Raw genomic sequence first — 22,353 nt, forward strand, 5'->3', positions numbered from 1 at the left:
TCACAGTTGATTACTAACACAAGTTCCTTATCTTGCAGCAAACTTACAACAAATAGTTTGAGGACATTTAGCCAGTGACCATACTTTGAATAACACTGATACTGATCTATAAAAATTGAGGGTGAAATCTAGTTATTAATATGTAGTGCTTTACTGGCCTCAGACTCTTTTTGTTTGAACTCTTTTGTTTTCTTTTGTCTCCTTGATCTCTTGCATTCTTATTTAATTAGGCCCTTATGCATCAACATTTACACAGAAGTCTGTATTTCTGTTTTATATCATGTTGTAAACAGAGTTACATAGGAATTAAGTAACTTGTGTAAAGTCACACAGCTGAAAAATGGCAGAGCTGAGCTTCTAACCGTTATGCTATAATGCCTCTCAATGTGTAAATGTTTAAGTGAATAATGCCTTATAAATTGAAAATTGATCTAAAACCTGTCACTGGCATTTATAACTTTGGCACATTGTATTAAACTTGATATAATCTTCTCTTGGTGATTGATCAGTCAGATATGCCATAGTACTTTACTGTCATTAGAGCTGGGATCGGGGCAGGTTGAGTTGTTACATAAAGAAAAATACCACCAAAATGCCCATTGGACTGATCAGATCCAGTACTTGTTTTAGTTGTCTGACTTAAGTAAAATATCTCTTTTTAAAAATAGCCTAGGGCTTCCCTGGTGGCGCAGTGGTTAAGAATCCGCCTGCCAATGCATGGGACACGGGTTCGAGCCCTGGTCTGGGAAGATCCCACATGCTGTGGAGCACCTGGGCCCGTATGCCACAACTACTGAGCCTGTGCTCTAGAGCCTGTGTGCCACAACTACTGAAGCCCATGTGCCTAGAGCCCGTGCTCCGCAATAAGAGAAGCCATCGCAATGAGAAGCCCATGCACTGCAACGAAGAGTAGCCCCCGCTCACCGCAACTAGAGAAAGCCCGTGTGCAGCAACAAAAGACCCAACACAGCCTAAATAAATAAATAATAAAAAAAATAAAAAAATAAAAAAATAAAAATAGCCTAAATTCCCCATATTAACAAGCTAAAGAGGAAGTGTCATATGATCATATCAATTGACACTGAAAAAGCATTTGACACCCCATTCCTGATAAAACTCAACAAATTAGACATAGAAGGGGATTACCTGGACTTGATAAACAGCATCTACAACAAAACCCATAGCTAACATCATACTTAATGGTGAAAGACTAAATGCTTTCCCCCTAAGACCTGGGAGCAAGACATGGATGTCCATTCTCACCACTCTTATTTATTGTAGTGCTGGAAGTTCTAGCCAGTGCTGTAAGCCAAGAAAAAGAAATAAAAGACATAATTTGGAACAGAAGAAATAAAACTCTCCCTATTTCTAGATGACATGATTATCTATGTAAAAAATGCTGAAGCATCTAGAAAAAAAGTTTCTAGAACTAATAAGTGAGTTTGCAAGGCCACAGAAAACAAGATCACACATAAAAGTTAATCACTTATTTATGCTAACAATGAGCTCGCAGAAACCAAAATTAAAAGCACAGTGCCATTTATAAGCACTCCAAAGAACATAAAATACCTTGATACACATTCAGAAAACATGTATAGGATCTGTATGCTGAATATTATAAAATGCTGATGAAAGAAATCGAATAAGACTTAAGTAAATGGAGAGGCATATACTGTGGTCATTGACTTAGTAAAGATGCCTGTTCTCAAATTTATCTCTTGTTTTCAAACTCTCTCCAAGGTTTTTTTGTAGACATAGACAAGCTTATTCTAAAACGTACATGGAAAGGCACAAGCTCTAGAAGAGCTAAAATAATCCTGATAAAGAGTAAAATAGGAACAGTTGCTCTACCCAATATTAAGGCTACTAGAATAGCTACAGTAATGAATACTGTGTGGTATTGGCAGAAGGATAGACATCAGTGGAACAGAGATAGAACCCAGAGATCAACCCATACAAAAACACCCAACTAATTTTTGGCAGAGCTGCAAAACTAATTTAATGGATGAAGGATAGCGTTTTAAACAAATGGTACAGTACTAGAACAATTGGACATCCATAGGCAAAAAGGAAAGAAAAAGAACCTCAACCTAAATCTCACACCTTATACAAAAACACAAAATGGATCCTAGATGTAAAAGTAAAGCATAAAGCTTTTAGAAAAAAATTTGGAAGAAAATCATCAGGATCTAGAACCAGGCAAAGAGTTCTTATACTTCACCACAAAATCATAATCCATAAAAGGAAAATCGGATGTTAACAAATTTAAAAATTTTGCTCTGTGAAAGCCCATGTGAATAGGATGAAAATACAAGCTTAGAGACTGGAAGAAAACCACATATCCATTACAGGACTGGTATCTACCATATGTAATGAACTCTTAAAGCTCAGTAGTAAAAAAAACCCCAAACAATCCAATTAGAAAATGGGCAAAAGTTATGAAGAGACATTTCATTAAGGGAGATATACCAAGAGCAATCATGCTGCTGCTGCTGCTGATTAATGCATCATTAGCCATCAGGGAAATACGGACTAAGACAAACTAAAAGCATGTATCAGAGTGGCTAAAATAAAAAAATAGTGATAATGCCAGATGCTGGTGGGGATACAGAGAAACTGGATCACTCATACATTGCTGGTGGGAATGTAAAATGGTACAGACACTCTGGAAAACATGCAAACTACTGATAGAAGCAGCAGCTTGCATGAATTTCCAGAGAATTATGCTGGGCAAAAAAAAGATTATATACTGTATGATTCCATTCATAGAATATTTTTGAAATGATAAAATTTTGGAAATGGAGGACAGATTAGTGGTTACTGGGGGTTGGTAGGGGCTGGGAGGTGAGAGGGCATTTTCTGGTTTTGGAACTGTTCAGTATCTTGACTATAATGGTGGATACAAGAACATATACAGGTGATATCTATGACATAAATCACAGCAAGATCCTTTTGGACCCACATCCTAGAGAAATGGAAATAAAAACAAAGATAAACAAATGGGACCTAATGAAACTTCAAAGCTTTTGCACAGCAAAGGAAACCATAAACAAGACCAAAAGACAACCCTCAGAATGGGAGAAAATATTTGCAAATGAAGCAACTGACAAAGGATTAATCTCCAAAATTTATAAGCAGCTCATGCAGCTCAATAGCAAAAAAACAAACAACCCAATCCAAAAATGGGCAGAAGACCTAAATAGGCATTTCTCCAAAGAAGATATACAGACTGCCAACAAACACATGAAAGAATGCTCAACATCATTAATCATTAGAGAAATGCAAATCAAAACTACAATGAGATATCATCTCACACCAGTCAGAATGGCCATCATCAAGAAATCTAGAAACAATAAATGCTGGAGAGGGTGTGGAGAAAAGGGAACACTCTTGCACTGCTGGTGGGAATGTGAACTGGTACAGCCACTATGGAGAACAGTATGGAGTTTCCTTAAAAAACTACAAATAGAACTACCATATGACCCAGCAATCCCACTACTAGGCATATACCCTGAGAAAACCATAATTCCAAAAGAGACATGTACCAAAATGTTCATTGCAGCTCTATTCACAATAGCCCGGAGATGGAAACAACCTGTGTCCATCATCAGATGAATGGATAAAGAAGATGTGGCACATATATACAATGGAATATTACTCAGCCATAAAAAGAAACGAAACTGAGCTATTTATAATGAGGTGGATAGACCTAGAGTCTGTCATACAGAGTGAAGTAAGTCAGAAAGAGAAAGACAAATACCGTATGCTAACACATATATATGGAATTTTTTAAAAAATGTCATGAAGAACCTAGGGGTAAAACAGGAATAAAGACACAGACCTACTAGAGAATGGACTTGAGGATATGGGGAGGGGGAAGGGTAAGCTGTGACAAAGCGAAAGAGAGGCATGGACATATATACACTACCAAACGTAAGGTAGATAGATAGTGGGAAGCAGTCGCAGAGCACAGGGAGATCAGCTCGGTGCTTTGTGACCGCCTGGAGGGGTGGGATGGGGAGGGTGGGAGGGAGGGAGATGCATGAGGGAAGGGATGTGGGAACAGATGTATATGTATAACTGATTCACTTTGTTATAAAGCAGAAACTAATAAAAAAAAGAACATATACAGGTGATAAAATTGTATAGAACTAAATACACATAAACACACATACAGTGAATGCAAGTAAGACAGAAAATCTGAATAAAATCAGTGGATTGTATCAATGACAGTGTCCTGGTTGTGAGGTCTTACTATAGTTTTGCAAAGTGTTACCGTTGGGGAAACCTGGGCAAAGTGTACGAGGGATTTCTGCATTATTTCTTACAACTGCATGCAGATTTACAATTATCTCAATAGAAGTTTTAATTTAAAAACCCTGAATTAGGGCTTCCCTGGTGGCGCAGTGGTTGAGAGTCCACCTGCCGATGTAGGGGACATGGGTTCGTTCCCCGGTCCGGGAAGATCCCACATGCCGCGGAGTGGCTGGGCCCGTGAGCCATGGCCGCTGAGCCTGCGCGTCCGGAGCCTATGCTCCGCAACGGGAAAGGCCACAACAGTGAGAGGCCTGCGTACCGCAAAAAAAAAAAAAAAAAAAAAAACCCTGAATTAGTAAGTTAGAATCCATTTGAAAAGAAGAAAAGCAGCCATTTGTTAAGATCAGTTAAGTGATTCTGCAGGAACAATAATTTGTGTTAGGTTGTCAGATTTTTACCTGATTGATGAACACGTAATGTTTTTTTCCTCCAATTTTCAGTTGAGGTATAACGCACTGAGCAGAGTGCCCAAAATGTAAACATAATATATAAAACTCCTGGGTGAATATTCATGTAACCACCCAGGAGTAGTGTCACTTCATAAATGTTTATATTGAGGGGAAGATCTATCTTGTGAGCATTTTTTTCCTACCTCTTTAGAAGCATTTAGATGCAACCAGAGTTGGACTACATCTTAAAAAAAGCAAGCAGTAGAATATATTTAAGAAACAGTCTCTGTAGCCAGCACAGTCTCAGCTCTGCAGTCTCTGGGTTCAAATCTTAACTGATATTTCCGAGATATATAATTTAGTTTAGCCAGGTTCTCTTTGTCCCCATTTATTCATCTGTAAAATAAAGATTTAAGTTTTACAGGACTGGCTCTAGATAAAGATTTAAAACAATGAGGGTATTTCTGGGTAAAAACAAATTTAATTACTTATTTAAGTTTGAAGTGTGGCTGGTAAATAATTATCTGTCCTTCATCACATATGTAAGAAGTGACTGCTGACTTGTTGCACATATTTAGGTATGGGATTGCAAGCCACTTTTTCAAGATGGAATGAAAAAGAAGAATTTTATATAGAGATTAATAACGGAATTTGTTAAGTCAAAAAATATTAGTTCAAGTCATAAGAAATTGCCTGTAATTAAGCTTTTTGATCTACAAAGTGGCAATTCCATGTGGTTCAACCAAATGTCAGAAAACAGAAGATCTAAAAAGTATTAAATACATACATGGGATAATAGATTAACAATGGATTTCTAAAGGAACTTTAAAATGGATGTAATCTGTGTGTATGTGTTTGGAGATAAGGTGGGTGTTGAAACTACTCAGTTTCCATGTCCTCTGAGCTCCCCTCCCACTTGACAAAAGAAAAAGATACCTTTTATAGGTGCTGAATTTATAGTATAGTCTCTAAGAGGGTACAAATCTCTAGGTGACAAGCAAAAGGACAGTTTAAGTTACTGGTTTTGGTGACGCCTCCTTTAATGGTTAATCACATCACCAGAAACCTGCCCAGAGACTGATTATCTTAACTTGGGTTGTACATATTTTTTTGCTGAGAGTGAAGTATGACTTTCATGCCCTAGGGTGCCCAAAATAGACTATGTTAGGATGTTTTCAGTTCAAATATGAAGGTTGTTACTTAATTTTTGATAAAAGAAACAACTTACTAAGAAGGTATAATAATACTAAACTTGTGTATGCCCAAATATATGTAAGCCAAAATCGACAAAATTACAAGGAGAAATTTGTCAAAGATATAATCATTGTGGGAGAACTTTTGTCAACAACAAACACACTAGTTAACAGGAGATAGAAAGGTGTAAATAGCTTAATATGTGAATATTATCTAATAAACACATATAAACCCCATGCGTATTTGAAAATTGGTTTTGTGATAGTATAAAGCCATAGTTGCTACCCTGTGCAGTGAGGTACCATGGGACTCCATAGTGAATCAAAGGAATACCTTGGGATATTCTAAATTTTTGTGAGAAACACAGTGACACTTAACATTTCAGATACCACAGAATCATTAGAACTTGAAATAGTTCACAATTTAAACATTAGATTGCACTGTGTTTTTTTCAATCACACATTTTGTCTGAGTGAAATAAAATTATTTTCTTGTAACTTCGGTGTTTTTCCCCCCAAATTACTATTAAGTTGTTTGGACCTAACCACCTGATAAAGGAAACTGGGGGGTACTTCCTTTGGCCAACACTTAGGCCTATAGACTGAGAAACTTTGGGAAACTCTGGTATAAAGTAAATGTCAGCTAATTTCAGTGTTGTTCAGACTTTGTTCTCTGATCACAAAACAATTAAATGAGAAATCAGTGAATGAGATAGTTACAAAAACCTCATAATTGTGGGAAAAAAGTAAGCACTTCTAAATACCTTGGGCATCAAGAAATCCTAATGGAAATTAGTTAATACCAAGATATGAACAATAGGAAGATGCTACATGTCAGAACCTGTGCAATACAGTTGAAGTGTTAACTTTATAAGAGAAGTTTATAGCAAGTAGAGAATAAAAAAATAGGAATTTAAGGGACTTCGCTGGTGGCGCAGTGGTTAAGAATCCGCCTGCCAGTGCAAGGGATACAGGTTCGAGCCCTGGTCCGGGAAGATCCCACATACCGTGGAGCAACTAAGCCTGTGCACCACAGCTACTGAGCCTGTGTGCTACAACTGCTGAAGCCCGTGCGCCTAGAGCCTGTGCTCTGCAACAAGAGAAGCCGCTGCAATGAGAAGCCCACCCACTGCAATGAAGAGTAGCCTCCGCTCGACACAACTAGAGAAAGGCCGCACACAGCAACAAAGACCCAGTGCAGCCAAAAATAAATAAATAAATAATTTTTTAAAAAAAAGTACACCCATCACTCAGCACCCGGCTTCCTTGATTCTTAGCATTTTCCCATATTTGCCTTATTCTCACTTTCTCTCTGATATGTGTGTGTATGTGTGTGTGTGTGTGTATATATATATATATGTGTGTATATATCTGTGTGTGTGTGTGTGTGTGTGTGTGTGTATAGTGGTGTGGTGCCCCCTTACACCCTTAACACATCGTTAATACATCAGTTCATACACCTTTCAATGTAACCACAGTGTGTTTGTCAAGTTCACATAGATAAATTTCTACTATCCAATCCTTAGGCCCCCACTCATAGTTTGCTAGTTTTTCCCAATAATGTCCTTTATAAACCCAAGATCCAGTCCAGGATTAGACATTGCAGTTAGTTGTCACGTGTCTTAAGTCCCGTTCAGTCCAGTAGTTCTTCAGTCTTTATCTTTTATGACTGTGTATTTGGGGAGTACAGACTGCTTTTTAACAGAATGGCGGACTTGGGTTTGTCTGACTTTTCTCAGGTGGTCGTTATTACTACTACTACCACCACTACTATTGGTATTATTTTGGTCGGGAGTACCACCAAGGTGATATTGTTTTCTTGGTACATCAGACCAGAAGGCATACCATGTTGATTTTTCCTTTACTCTTTTTTTTTTAATGTATTTGAAAATTTTTTTCTTTTTAATTCTTATTGGCGTGTACTTGATTTTGTGTTAGTTTCAGGTGTACAGCAAAGTGAACCAGCTATACATATACATATATCCACTCTTTTAGATTCTTTCCCATATAGGCCATTACAGGGTATTGAGTAGAGTTCCCTGTGTTATACAGATTCTTCCTTTACTCTTTTTTTCTTAATGTCACCTTTTTTTAAAAAAAAATTATTTATTTATTTATTTATTGTTTGGCTGCATTGGGTCTTTGTTGCTGCGCGCAGGCTTTCTCTAGTTGCGGCGAGCGGGAGCTACTCTTTGTTGTGGTGCGCAGGCTCTTGTTATGGTGGCTTCTCTTGTTGTGGAGCACGGGCTCTAGGCGCACGGGCTTCAGTAGTTATAGCACACAGGCTCAGTAGTTGTAGCTCGTGGGCTCTAGAGTGCAGGCTCAGTAGTTGTGGCGCACGGGCTTAGTTGCTCCCCGGCATGTGGGATCTTCCCGGACCAGGGCTTGAACCCGTGTCCCCTGCATTGGCAGGCAGATTCTTAACCATTGCGCCACCAGGGAAGCCCTCTTCCTTTTCTCTTGATGATAACCTTTGCCACTTGGTCAAGATGCTGTCTGCCAAGTTTTTCCTCTATAAATTAATAAGTATTTTGTGGGGAGCCACTTGGGGCTATAAAATGTGAATGCATGGATTTTCATATTTGTGAGTTGCATTAATTTTAAAGTAATGTAGAATTAATTACTTGAGTAGTTACTAAAGAAGTATGCTGTGATATAATTTGAAGTTGGTAATCTCTTAAGGGTTAACATATACATAAGCATCTGTTTAAACATGCTTACTTGTACATAGCACACAAGTAGATGTCATGCAGATAAGCCAGTAAGCTTCAGATGTCTATTTCTAGTTTTAATTTTCTATTTGATCTGAATTTTAACCTCTATCAATATCTCATCAATAGCTTTCTGTTGTAATCAAACACTTCTGTAAATATTGTTTTGAAGACTAGAAGGTCTTGAAATTTTTAATTGAAAAGAATCTTAGATATCATTTAGTCTTTTATCTAATTTATTTTGACTTAATCCTGTAGACAAACTAAAATCTTAGAGGAAATTTTGTTTAATCTATATATTATGTAAAATGGCACAGGTTGCCATTACAAACAGTTGAAATCCCATAAAATGTAGAAGTATTGTGCTGTTGCAAAAGCCAGATAGGAGACTTCCCTGGCGGTCCAGTGGTTAACACTCTGCACTTCCACTGCAGGGGGCACAGGTTCAATCCCTGACTGGGGAACTAAGATCCCACATGCTGTGCTGTGCAGCCAAAGAAAAAAAAGGAAAAGAAAGGTTAAGATGATTAAAAAAACAAAAAAGAAAAGCCAGATAACAAGAGTTTAAATCTGAGATTATAGCAAATAGATAGCATTTATGCTAATGAATTCCCATTCCCCCCCACTCCCAACAAACATACAAACCTTAACATTTGAGAAGTAAACTCTTTTTCATTAAGCTGACTTCTTAATAAATTGCTTCAGGCAACCATTAACATTAGCAGTAAGTTGAAGAAAGCTAGCATACTAGTTGAAATATATTTGCTAGACTTTTATAATAATAATAATTTAAATTTAAAAATTTAAATCTTCATTACAGATTAGGAGGCACAGTATTGGTCAAAACAGTTGGTGCTTAGTAAATTTTGTGTCTGTGTGTATGAATGCTGGCCTTTAAACCAGTTAATTTTGTTATCAAATCCAGAATGTGGCCTGTCATTGGTTTGCAGTATACACATTTAATTCATATTATCCTTATGTAGAGATTTTGTGTTTGTTTCATAGTTGCCTGATAAAGTTGAAATAATTTTAGTGGATTTTTCATTAACAGCAGCCTTCACGACTTCTTAGCTATTTAATGGTTGTCTTTCAGAACAAAAGAGATGAACACTTACTGAAAAAAAGAAATGTTCCCCAAGAAGAAAGTTTAGAAGATTCAGATGTTGATGCTGATTTTAAAGCAGTAAGTTACCTTGTTCTTATAAGGTGTTTTAAAAGTAATTTTATAATAACCAGAGAACTTCATTCTCAATCTAAGACCAGTTTTACAATGATAATTAAGGTATATTAACTCTTATCTTTAGTAAATAGATTATTCAATAAATGTAATTTTGCTATTAAACTCTTTGCTGAACTATCTTTTTTTCTTTTTAAGCAAAATGTAACACTAGAAGCTATATTGCAGGTATGTTATTAATTTAATATTTTCATTTTGAAGTATTTTGAAATTGATTTTTTTAAAAATTTCTGAAATTTACATTTGATGTTGCAGAATGCCACAAGTGATAACCCAGTGGTCCAGTTGAGTGCTGTCCAGGCTGCAAGGTAACTACTGATTTGTCCAGAGAGAGAAATAGGTGTCATGCCTAGGGTGTTTTAGCTCATAGTCTAGAAGTAGTACATTGTTATTTCTGTACATATTTGAAAATTTTAGCAGTTAATTTCTTATATTTCTTTTTCTAGAAAGCTATTATCCAGTGACAGAAATCCACCAATTGATGACCTAATAAAATCTGGGATTTTACCAATTCTAGTGAAATGTCTAGAAAGGGATGATAAGTAAGTATGGATTTGACTCCCTGTTCACTTTTTTCAGCTAACTGAAAATTTGTGATTATTATTTAACCAATGGGTTCCATTTGGTTTTGCATTTATCACATTTGTCATGTATTTTAATGTAATTTTCTTATTCTGTGATCATACTCAGTAGACCTAAAGTGCTTCTCTTTTTAGTTTATGAAGTGTGTGTATATTTTCTAGGAAAATTTTAGCGTCCGTTTATTGTCTATTCTAACTTATCTCAAATATTTATAGTCTTTATTTGTTAGTTGGTTTTTTTAAAGTAATATTTTAAAACAACCCAAATAGTGTTTGAGTCACTCTTTGCTTATGAGTCTATATATAGATTAACCTCATGACTTGAGTCAACATGAATGGTTTCCAGAACTGAGTAGCTCTTTCTTACCCTGGGAATATTCCAGCTGATCTGCTGATACTCTGAGAAGTCTTTAACAGAACTCCAACCATGAGTGGTTGTTTATCATCATGGTTTTTATTTGTGGTAAATTAAAAATAAGAGGGCAGATTATAATTTTCCAGAATAGAAAGGGAAAAATACCACTTGGTATCTTTTGAGGTACTGGGCCCCATTTCTGTTAGTGTTTAGAGAGATCTCGGTGTGCTATATCTTAAACTTCATCAGTTTGAGTTAAGTGGGGAGAATGTAAGTTTCAACTCCAAAATACATGAAAACAAAGGCTAATTTTGCGTTTAAGGGGCGTTTAGACTTGGGATATTTTGCTAAGTGTTGTCTGTGAGATTTTCAGGTGACTAGATAAAAAGGTGATATATAAATGTTTCTACTAAGGGTTTTCATTATTTAAAAATACTTCCTTCTGCTTTGATTATGTGCCACAACCATCCCTCCAAAAGCCCTTAACACTTTTTTAATACTATTATATATTTTTTCTATAACAAGATTTATTTAAGTAAAAATAAGTTTTATTTCAATTGTTAAACAAAAATTCTATTTACCTCTACTTTTAAGGCCCTCTTTTTGTTCTTGATTTGCTTTTCTTTCTTCTTCTCCTTCTCCTTCCTCTCCTTTTTTTTTTACTTTTTGGTCTTTGGCATGGGCTCATTTGTGTGGGTGTATCTGTGAAATACAGCATATATACAGAAGAATATGCTAAAATGTATGCAGACCTGTGTAACTACCACCCAAAGTAAAAATAGAAAACTACCACCAGTCAGTGGTCTCGATCTGACTTGATGAATTTGTCATGGGAAATTGTGTCATAATATAAAAGACCCATTGGCTTTGGAGCCAAAAAGAACTTGGTTTAAATCCAGGGTTTGTTGCTGACCAAAACCCAAATAGCATTTGAGCCTCAGATACCTCATCAATAAAATTTAGGTGGTTGTGAGGAATGAAAATAATATAAACAAAACACTATACAATATCAAGCATATAATACATGTTCATTTATTATTTACTTATTGCACTCATTATTTATTTTTTCTGTCTTCTCTTTTTTTTCAAATGACATCTTAGAAGACTTTCTCTAGCTTTTTAATTGTATTTTTTACATCTTTGTGTTTTCTCATTTAAGGTCCTCATTGTCAGTATTTTGCCAAACCACCTAGCCTAGTTTAATAATCCTTTCTTCTTCTAGTCTGAGACAACATAAACTGTCTCATCATCTTTGATCTTGTCATCCCTTTATTTCTCCTCAGCCTCGATACCCTCCTATTTCTTGCCTTTTGCCAAAGTTCATCATGTAGTTCTTGTCTGCTCCTTCATTTTCTCATCTGTTCCATCTTTTTAACCTCACTGCTTGCTATATCACTGACATTTATTCTCCTTAAAACCTTTTCCTTCTCCGATCTCTCTAACCTTTTGATATTAACAACCTCACTCTCTTTCTTTGATATTTACAGAGTTTCTTCTAAGTCCCTAACCTTTGGCTCCCCTTGGTTTTTGCTCACTACCACCCCCTCCTACCTCGGTATTCTATTTAAAAGAATGTGTGTTTTTCAGCTATCTATCCTAACTTAATGTAGATAATTTCTTAACAGATTTTTCCTACATTGGACTTTAACCTTTTTAATCTATTCTGCATGGACTCCCAACAGTGTTTTTTTTTACTTCACTTTTCAGTAACACTCTATACTTAGTATGTCTATAGAATAAATTCCAAGTTCTGAAGCCTTGAGATTTGAGTCCTACTCCCCATACCACACACATAAACTTAGGTAACCTACCCTTCCAGTTTCATCCCATGTTACATTTTTGCACACCTTCTTGGCTTTAGCTCTCTTGATCCCTTCGTAGTCATCTGTACACATCATGATCATCCCACCCATGATACTTTTATTTGTATTTCCAGCTATCAGTGCCTTTCTTTCTTTATCCCTCTTTGAAAATCTAGTTCAGTTTTCCCTTTCTTTGTGAGGTCTTCCATCACCATTCCAAATTATAATGATCTCATCCTTTCAGCAAAATTATGTAGCCTTGTAATAACTCTGGTATGTAAAGCAGATGGTGTAGTGGAATCAGAGCTTTAAGACCTGTCTAGAGGTTGTGGCAGTGATTCAACTGAGATGATGAGGGCTTCAGCTAACACAGTGATATTAGGGGTGGTGCTATAAATATAAGAAATATTTAAGAGGTAAAATTGATATGACCCTATTGATTAGATGTCTGTGGGAGAGGAAGGAGTCAAGGAAAATAATGACTGGCTAAAAGTTGCAACTACCGGACTTCCCTGGTGGTACAGTGGTTAAGAATCCGCCTGCCAATGCAGGGGACACGGGTTCAAGCCCTGGAAGATCCCACATGCTGCGGAGCAACTAAGCCCGTGCACCACAACTACTGAGCCTGCGCTGTAGAGCCTGCGAGCCACAACTACTGAGCCTGTGTGCCACAACAGCTGAAGCCTGAGCGCCTAGAGCCTGTGATCCATAACAAGAGAAGCCACAGCAATGAGAAGCCTGCGCACCACAGCAAAGAGCAGCCCCCGCTCACTGCACCTAGAGAAAGCCCATGCACAGCAACGAAGACCCAACGCAGCCAAAAAAACAAACAAACAAAAAAAAAACAAAATGTTGCAACTACCAATGGACGTAAAGAAGTAAGTTTATATTGACTGACTTTGAGAGCAAATGAGACATTCAGGTGGAGATAGCCAACAGGCAGTTGGACATAATAAGACAAAATTCAAGGACAAGGTAAAGGATAACCATATAATATGCAGGTCATAAATGTAAATGGTAGTTATGTGTCTAAAGATTTTTTATTGTTTTTTACAGTCCTTCATTACAGTTTGAAGCTGCATGGGCATTAACTAATATAGCATCAGGAACTTCTGCACAGACTCAAGCTGTTGTACAGTCTAGTAAGTAAATTAGTTAATTTAATTCCTTACTTGCTGGACCCTTTTTTTTTTTAAAGGGAAAGAAGTGGTGTTTTATTGTAAAGACAGTTTTATTTAAAAATTGTGAATATTATAAGTTACTTATGATAGTTGATATCTTTCCTATAGCTGTCATTAATCTATCATTGAATAATTTTAATTGTGGTTACTAAAAAGTGAAGAGTTTTATCTTTTTGGGTCAAGACCATCTCCTAATAATAGGGTTTAAATTTTCTATTCCTAATGTCTCCAAGGTGCTGAGTAACTTATGTCTTTTAGCTTGTAACATATATTTTTAAAATTTTGCTTACCTCAAGATGGGCTAACTATTATTAGCGTGTTGACCCAAACTGTCAAAAGCTCTTTGAAAAAAACTGGATGTTACCAGGTAGTCTTAAAGTGTGGCACACTTAACTGACTTCAGGTGGTACTTAAGGTGATTCTAAGTAGTAAATGATATAGCAATAAGTTACATTGAATCAAGTAGTGAGAATACTATTTTCTTTCACTTTTGTTTTAGATATTTCAGTAATGTCAAAGAGAAGATTTCTAGGTAGATGTTAGATGCAACAAAAAGGGAACAGCAGATTTTAGACTAGGGCTTTCAATAGAGACTAGTAGGTACCATTAAATAACAGTGTTTTGTTTTCATTTTTAATTTTTTGGTTATCTTCTATGTGTGGTGATTGATACTGGTATTCTATTTACAGAAGTGATGAATAAAATTAGTTAGAATACAAATGTGAGTCAATTCAAACCCTCATACATTGCTGGTGAGAATGTAAAATAGTGCAGCCTCTTTGGAAAACAGTTTATTAAAAGGTTAATCATAGAGTTACCATATGACCCAGCAGTTCCCCTACTACATGGAACCAAGATATGAAACCATGTGCACAGAAAGACTTGTACAGAAATGTTTGCAGCAGCATTACTCATATTATTCATAATAGCCCCAAAATGGAAATAACCCCAGTATCCATTAGCTGATGAGTAGATAAACAAAATGTGGTATACCATTGAATACTATTCAGCAATAAAAAAAACCCGAAATACTTATACATGTTATAAGATGGATAAACCTCAAAAACATTATTCTAAGTGAAAGAATCCAAACAAAAAACTACATATTATACAAGTTCATTTATATGACGTGTCCAGAAAAGTAAAGTCTGTAGAGACAGAAAACAGTTAATGGTTGCTTAGGGCTGGGGGAGAGGGTAGTAGGACTTCTCTGGGTATGGGATTTGGGGGTGATAGAAATGTTGTAAAATTAGATTGTGGTGATGACGACACAACTCTGTATAAATACTAAAACCATTGAATTGTACACTTAAACAGATAAATTATATTGCATATAAATTATGTCTCGATAAAGCTATTAAAAGTGTGAGTAGGTTTTAATTTAAATGTTAAATAAATAATACAGGTAGTGCAGAGATACAGCTAAAAATCCTAGAGGTAGTGCACAATTGACTGAAATTTAAGAAAAAGTGATCTAGCTTATGCTTAGTTTCTACAGGTAATAAATATGATACCAGTGTTTTGGAATTTGAGTTAACACATAAGTTATGTAAGGAGTAAGGATTATAATGATAAATTACCTTGAAATATAGGATAGGCCTGATACGGGGATAATCATTTCTTTAGTTAATCCCATGTCAGCAGTTGGATCATATTGACTAAAGTATTATATTCTAAGGTTACATGTTCAGGGTAGAAATTTTTTTTAATGAATTATAGGAAAAATTTTATGCTGCTGTTTTCTTTTAATTAATAATATAATAGCAACTTCTAGACACTGTCAATAGGTTTATTACTTGAATACTACTAGGGGAAAACACTAAAATTTATTATATTTAGGGTAAAGATATTTGCCACATTTATTCATTCAGTGAATTATCATTGGGCAACTATAGTGTGCCAAACTCTGTATACAGGCTGAAATCTATGACTTCAGCATTTTGCAGTGTAAATATTAGTTTTTCTTTATTATAGATGCCGTACCTCTTTTTCTAAGACTTCTCCATTCACCACATCAGAATGTTTGTGAACAAGCAGTATGGGCTTTGGGAAACATTATAGGTACGTTGAATTTAGGTTTGAAAAGACTCCAATTAAGTATCTTAATTAACTTTTTTCCTACATTGGCATAGCCATTACACACTATGTTTCCTCTAATTTTAATGTGGGTTGACTACCTTCTTGTTTCATAAATACTAACTTAAGATTGTACCTCTTTGAAATGGATATGCAATTTGCTATCAGGATTGGTAGGTTAAATTTGTGTTCCCTAATCAAAATCTGGAGAGATAGCAACACTTGATGCCCTTGACTAATGGTGAGGAAACATAGAACATCAGCGTCCCAACATGAGCCATTGCATACATTTCAGACTTTCTCATCCTGAATGTAATTTTTTTTTTTAAATACAATTTTCATTTCTGTAGGTGATGGTCCTCAATGTAGAGATTATGTCATATCACTGGGAGTTGTCAAACCTCTTCTGTCCTTCATCAATCCCTCCATTCCCATCACCTTCCTTCGGAACGTCACATGGGTCATTGTCAATCTCTGCAGGAATAAGGATCCCCCACCGCCTATGGAGACAGTTCAGGAGGTAAATGAAGAAATGCAAAGGCCAGATGGTATATTTTCCCTATGTTTATGCCTTAGATTTTCATGCACAGGGAATGAAATAATGTATATACTGATTTCATTGCAGGTATGAGATATTTAAGTAACGTATCATACTTAATTTTGACTCCTGTGAAATAAAAGTTGAGACTCTATGGCAGCTGAGTGAATGTCAGTCCACCCTAATTCAAGCAGAAAAATACAAAAGAAGAAAAAATCTCAGTTTTATTACTACATTGCATTGTTGGTTTAACACTAAAAAAATAAGGGATTGCTACAGATAAAACTGGTCTACTTATGTGCAAATGTTCTTGAGTGAATTTGCATTAAGTCCAATTGAAATTTCCCTTGATTCCTGACAAAATTAGTACTCTTAATATGTGGCATGCTTTGTGTTAAATCTGCTAATTAAAGCAAAGTAAAATCTTTGCTATTTACATATAATTTGTAAATGGATCTGAGTATTTTAAGTTTTAAAAAATCCTGTGTAACCTTTAATCACTTGACTGTGCAGAGAAATGTTGACTGTGAATCTTTAATCTTCGTAACTGATATCCTTTACAATCTTCTGCCACCTCTTGCCCTTATGGAAGGGGTACTTAGTGATTCTCCCTGCTGCTGCCCCCTCCCTCCCAGTTTTAAAAGAAGATCTGTAATGCCTGAATTCAACAAACTTTATACTTCATACTGGTCATAATTTTCTTGACTAAATCTGAGGTCAAAAACTTTAATTTGACTCAAGTAGCTAAATAAAATCTTATTTTTACTTTAAACAGGTAAGTGAGACAATGACATCAGTTTTAAGAGTAGCTTTTTCATTTTTTTAAATAATGCACTAGTTTTTCTTTTTAATATTTTATTTATTTATTTATGGCTGTGTCAGATCTTAGTTGTGGCATGCGGGCTCTTTGTTGCAGCACGTGGGCTCTGTAGTTGTGGTGCACGGGCTCAGTAGTTGCAGCGTGTGGGCTTAGTTGCCCTGTGGCATGTGGGATCTTAGTTCCTCGACCAAGGATCGAACCCACGTCCCCTGCATTGGAAGGCGGATTCTTAAAATAGCTATACTACATACTTGCATCTCCATTCTTTCAAGTTGACATATGTCATAAAGAAGGTTATTGAAAACAAATGTTTTTCCTTTAAGGTACATTAATCTCTGCCAGACTTACTTGAATATTGCAGTTAGACATCTGAAATATTTTTTTGGTTTTTCAGATTGAATTTATCATATTTTTATTTTCCTAATAGAGATTCAAACAAACTTAATGTTGTTTTTCTTGCCCTGCAAATAGTATTTACTGCTTTTTTTAATCACAGTTATTCATTTTTACAAAGACATCTTCATCAACTCTAGTATTATTTATTGTTTGTCTTCTTTCCTCAGATTTTGCCAGCATTATGTGTCCTCATATACCATACGGACATAAACGTAAGTAAAGCAGAAGTTTAGATTTGGGATTTTGCTCTGGATGGGACTGAAAGGGTCTTTATTATTTTTTTTTAAAAGGGTTATTTATTCTTATGCTTTTTTCATATCTTATTAAGTTGTCAAGCTTCCACAATGTATGTGGTTTTCAGAAACAGGATTAAAGTTAAATTAAGTTTGTATCTTACATCATTCAGATAGCAAAAATGCTAACTTTAGAGAAATTATCACATATGTAGTTAATTTAGTTATTTGTATCATAATAGTGTTTTAAAGTATTAATATTTATAAAGTGGTAAAAGCTTTATAAAGCTTCTTCATATTTTTTAAAAATCTCATTTGATTCTTAAAATAGGTAGGCTAGATACTATTGTCCCCATTTTACAGAGTAAGAAACTGGACCTCAGGGAAACATTAAGTGACTTATCCAAAGTTGCAGAGCTTGTAAGGGTCACAGTCGGTATTTAAAACTGAGATCTTCTGATGACAGATGGTGTTTACTTTCTATGAAAGCACACGAACGCCCATGCTACAACCTTCTGAGATACAGTATTGAAGGATATCAAGTATAGTTTTATTTTTATTTTTTTAACATCTTTATTGGAGTATAATTGCTTTACAGTGGTGTGTTAATTTCTGCTTTATAAAAAAGTGAATCAGCTATACCTATACATATGTCCCCATATCTCCTCCCTCTTGCGTCTCCCTCCCACCCTCCCTATCCCACCCCTCTAGGTGGTCACAAAGCACCAAGCTGATCTCCCTGTGCTATGTGGCTGCTTTCCACTCACTATCTATTTTACATTTGGTAGTGTATATATGTCTATGCCACTCTCTCACTTCGTTAAAATATGGAACGCTTCACGAATTTGCGTGTCACTCTTGTGCAGGGGCCATGCTAATCTTCGCTGTATCGTTCCAGTTTTAGTATATGTGCTGCTGAAACGAGCACTCAAGTATAGTTTTAAATGCAAAGGCATCTTTACATGATTTGTTCATTACATGAGATTTCATTAAGCAATTACTATATATATGCCGGCAAATTTTTTATCAGGCAGGCTGAAAATTCTCCTGAATGTAGCAAGGCTAAAAGTTAAATTCTTCCACAGAGTAGAACAATGGATAGGGCTTCCCTGGTGGCGCAGTGGTTGAGAGTCCACCTGCTGATGCAGGGGACACGGGTTCGTGCTCCGGTCCGGGAAGATCCCACATGCCGCGGAGCGGCTGGGCCCGTGAGCCATGGCCGCTGAGCCTGCGCGTCCAGAGCCTGTGCTCCGCAATGCGAGAGGCCACAACAGTGAGAGGCCCGCGTACCGCAAAAAAAAAACCCCAAATAAATAAATAAATAAATTTCAGTTAAATTTCAGTGAATTTAGAACTGATTCTGGTGTTGATCTAGCATTAATTTGGCTTCTGATGTTCCAACTAAGATCTCTTTCTGATTTGTTGTATGTTTGTGTTTTTATAATCCTATTTTTGTTTATACACACACACGTAATATGTATGTATGTGGGTGTCAGAATTATGTGTGATTTATCATTGGGATGAAGAAAATGCATCTTTGCTAATATTTCTCAAGAGGCAATGTATAGTTCCTGTATAAATATTGAACTGCACGTTTCACTAGTTAATTTTAGGACTTTAAGTTCTTAGGAGGGTGTCTTTTAAAGGTAACTAAAGTAACTTTTTATTTGTGAAGTGTTAGCCTGAACTGTCATAAAAATTAAGTGAAAACTGTTTAGTTATATACTGTCCTGTTTCCAAAATGGATGTAAAAGTGACTTAGCAACAGACATAAGATAATAAATATCTTAAAAGAAAGGGGGAGGAGGTAAACTTCTTTTTATAAATGTATTTGTTGTTATTGAATGCTAAATTTAGTCCTAAGCTTTCTGAAAGCCAAAATTAAAAGGCAAATAAGCAAAATATCTGATATTTCCATCAAGACATTTCCCCTAGGACATTATGGAATTGATTATAGGCAAATAAAAGCTTCCACCACCTATTGGTCTTGTTTATTTGAAAGCCAGAGGTATTAAAGTGATGAAGTACTATAGTTATAAGTATGTTTATCGAGTTTAACAAACACAGGTTGTTCCACTTAAGCCAGAATTGCACAGAGAATTATAGGCACAGAGATGAAGAAGACATAGAGGCCCTGCTCTCTAAGACCTCAACATTAGTAGCAGGTAAAAAGAGTGAATGGAATGAACTTTTGTCAGTTACTTGCTATACTAAATCTGTTTCTATAATCTCCTTTTATCTTACCAGCACCCTTATGAGATAAGTTTTGTTCTCTTTATTTTACAAGTAACGAAACTTAGTCAAGTAAAATAACCTAACTAAGGTCATACAGTGGATAAAAGCCGTGGCTGAGAATTGAAGCCAAGTCCAAGGCCTATGCTCTTTCATACCATGGTCACATAAGCACACAATATGTGTACAAACAAACAAGAAAAGAAAAGTAAAACAGAGGAATGACCAAAATGCTAGGATTATGAAAGCACATATTCTCTCTGGCAACCAGAAAACTTCATTGAGGAAGTAACATTTGAAATAAGCATTATAAGGAGATGGTGGTGGAAGTGGTGATAGAAGTGAAAAAGAAGATTATGTTAATAGTTAGCATTTATTAAGGGTTTTAAAGTGTGCCAGGCACTGTTTTAAGTACTTTTCATATGTTTACTCATTTATTCCTTATAAAAATCCTATGCGATTGGTAACTATAATTATCTCCATCTTACAAACAAGGTAAAAAGAAAACAGATAGTTAAGTAATTTGTCTAAAGTCATACAACTAGGATAAGAAGGATTTTGTCAAGTTGAAAAGGTCATTTCGGGTATATGAGGAGCAATAATAAGGAATCAAGAGAACACATGGAGGGTGTGGAGAATACAGGTGGTTAGTAAACCAACACGTTTGCTGGGGAGTTAAGTTTCAGGGTTTTGAATGCTGTTTTAAGGAATTTGGGCTTATCTTGTAATCAGTGCAGAATCATTGAAGATTTTCAAATAGAGGAGTGGTATGCTCATGTCCGTTATAGTCAGATAACTTGGAAGAGGCAAGGAGGGTCTGGAATGGGGAAAGTTTGAGTGTAGGCTGGCCTATTTTACTATCATAATAGGTTTAAGGAAGTTGATGAAGGTATGAACCCGAAGCTAATGGTTAGGAGAGAGAAAGTGAGTTAGAACTTCAAGAAGAAAGGATCAAAGAGAAGGAGAAGTAAAAATTACTTTGGTTTCTAATTTGGCAGTCTAAAATGGATAATAATGCCATGAACCATCAGGAGTCAAACAAACGGATGAGACTGGGAGAGGAAGATGATGAGTTTATTGTAGGACAGACACATTCATTCTGATTTATTTGTTGTTCCTCCGTAGTAATGTTTCTAGGAAGGAAAAGGCCATACATCTTTGAGGTTTTTCAGTACTTAAGAGATTCATGAAAATATGGACATGGAGTAAGGTTCAGAAAAGGGCTAAAAATTGAATTCTGAGGAATTCTCTGCATTTGAGCAGTGGTAACAAGGGAAAAGGAACCAGCCAAGGAGTTTTTTAAAGTAGAGAGACGGAAGCATAAATTGTGAAGCAAAGAGTGGGGAAAAAATAAGGCAGAGATTTAGCAGGTTCTAGATCATACAGAGTCTTGTATACCACCTTAGGATTCATGTATCCTCTTAATGTAGCTGAGAGGGAGCTACATTTTGGATTGATAATTTATACCAATTATGAGTGGAGTGTAGATTTTAGAGGAAAGTGGAGTTGAGAAGACAGATTGGTGTTGATTTTGTGGTATGAATGAGAGAAAATGAGGACCAGAACCAGAGCTTAGACATTAGGAATAAAAAGACAGGGGAGGACTGTAGAAATGTTTAGATGATAAATTTGCTGGTTTTGATATGGGTGAGTGAAGAGAGGAGTCAGGGATAGTACCCAACTTTCTAACTTGGGTCTTAGGGTAGGACACGACAGAAAAGAAGAATAGCAGCAAGGAGAGGTATAAAACAGCAGGACAGACTTAATTTATGAGACAGTCACTAGTGAGACTGCTGGAGAAGCTGTGTTAGGGTGTGGAGAGAATTAGGTGGTTTATGGACATTCATATGCCTTTGTGACATTAGAAGAATCACTAAATATTGACCCCCGAGGACTAGAGAAGAAATCTGGACTGATTCAGGTCAGTCTGTGTTCATTTGCTTTCTAGTTATTGTGCTTCTTAAAGTTAAGGTGCAATTGCAGTGATTCTGTAGCATTTGGTTTTCCTGTCCTTTCTGAAGTTGTTCATCCATGGCTTGACATGCCCAGATAATTTTGAGTATTATCTAACTTTTGATACAAATCTACTGCTGTTACAAATGAAGTTAATCAGTTGTAGCAGATTGGTTATGTGCTGAAACTTGATGGTTAGTGACACGATGATATGTCAGGGGTCCCTGAGACCACCTTCAGGTTCAGTGATTTGCTAGAAGGAATCACTGAGAAGCTTTTACACTCATGCTTGTAATTTATAGCAAAAGGGTACAGATTTGTTTAGGGAAAACTCAGTCT

The 22,353-nt window shown here is 36.0% G+C and overlaps 1 protein-coding gene across 1 annotated transcript in view; it reads left to right on the top strand.

Annotated features, from left to right (window-relative positions):
- Positions 1-22,353, top strand: part of KPNA3 (karyopherin subunit alpha 3) — an 83,673-nt gene that overhangs the window by 44,283 nt on the left and 17,037 nt on the right. The window contains exons 3-10 of the mRNA XM_082602285.1: positions 9,704-9,793; positions 9,986-10,015; positions 10,103-10,155; positions 10,294-10,389; positions 13,642-13,727; positions 15,741-15,827; positions 16,193-16,362; positions 17,764-17,808. Coding sequence (XP_082458411.1) covers positions 9,704-9,793; positions 9,986-10,015; positions 10,103-10,155; positions 10,294-10,389; positions 13,642-13,727; positions 15,741-15,827; positions 16,193-16,362; positions 17,764-17,808 — 657 coding nt within the window. The remainder of the gene's footprint in view (positions 1-9,703; positions 9,794-9,985; positions 10,016-10,102; positions 10,156-10,293; positions 10,390-13,641; positions 13,728-15,740; positions 15,828-16,192; positions 16,363-17,763; positions 17,809-22,353) is intronic.

The sequence above is a fragment of the Mesoplodon mirus genome (assembly GCF_964341445.2).
Source record: "Mesoplodon mirus genome assembly, chromosome: 17".
Lineage (NCBI taxonomy): Eukaryota > Metazoa > Chordata > Mammalia > Artiodactyla > Ziphiidae > Mesoplodon > Mesoplodon mirus.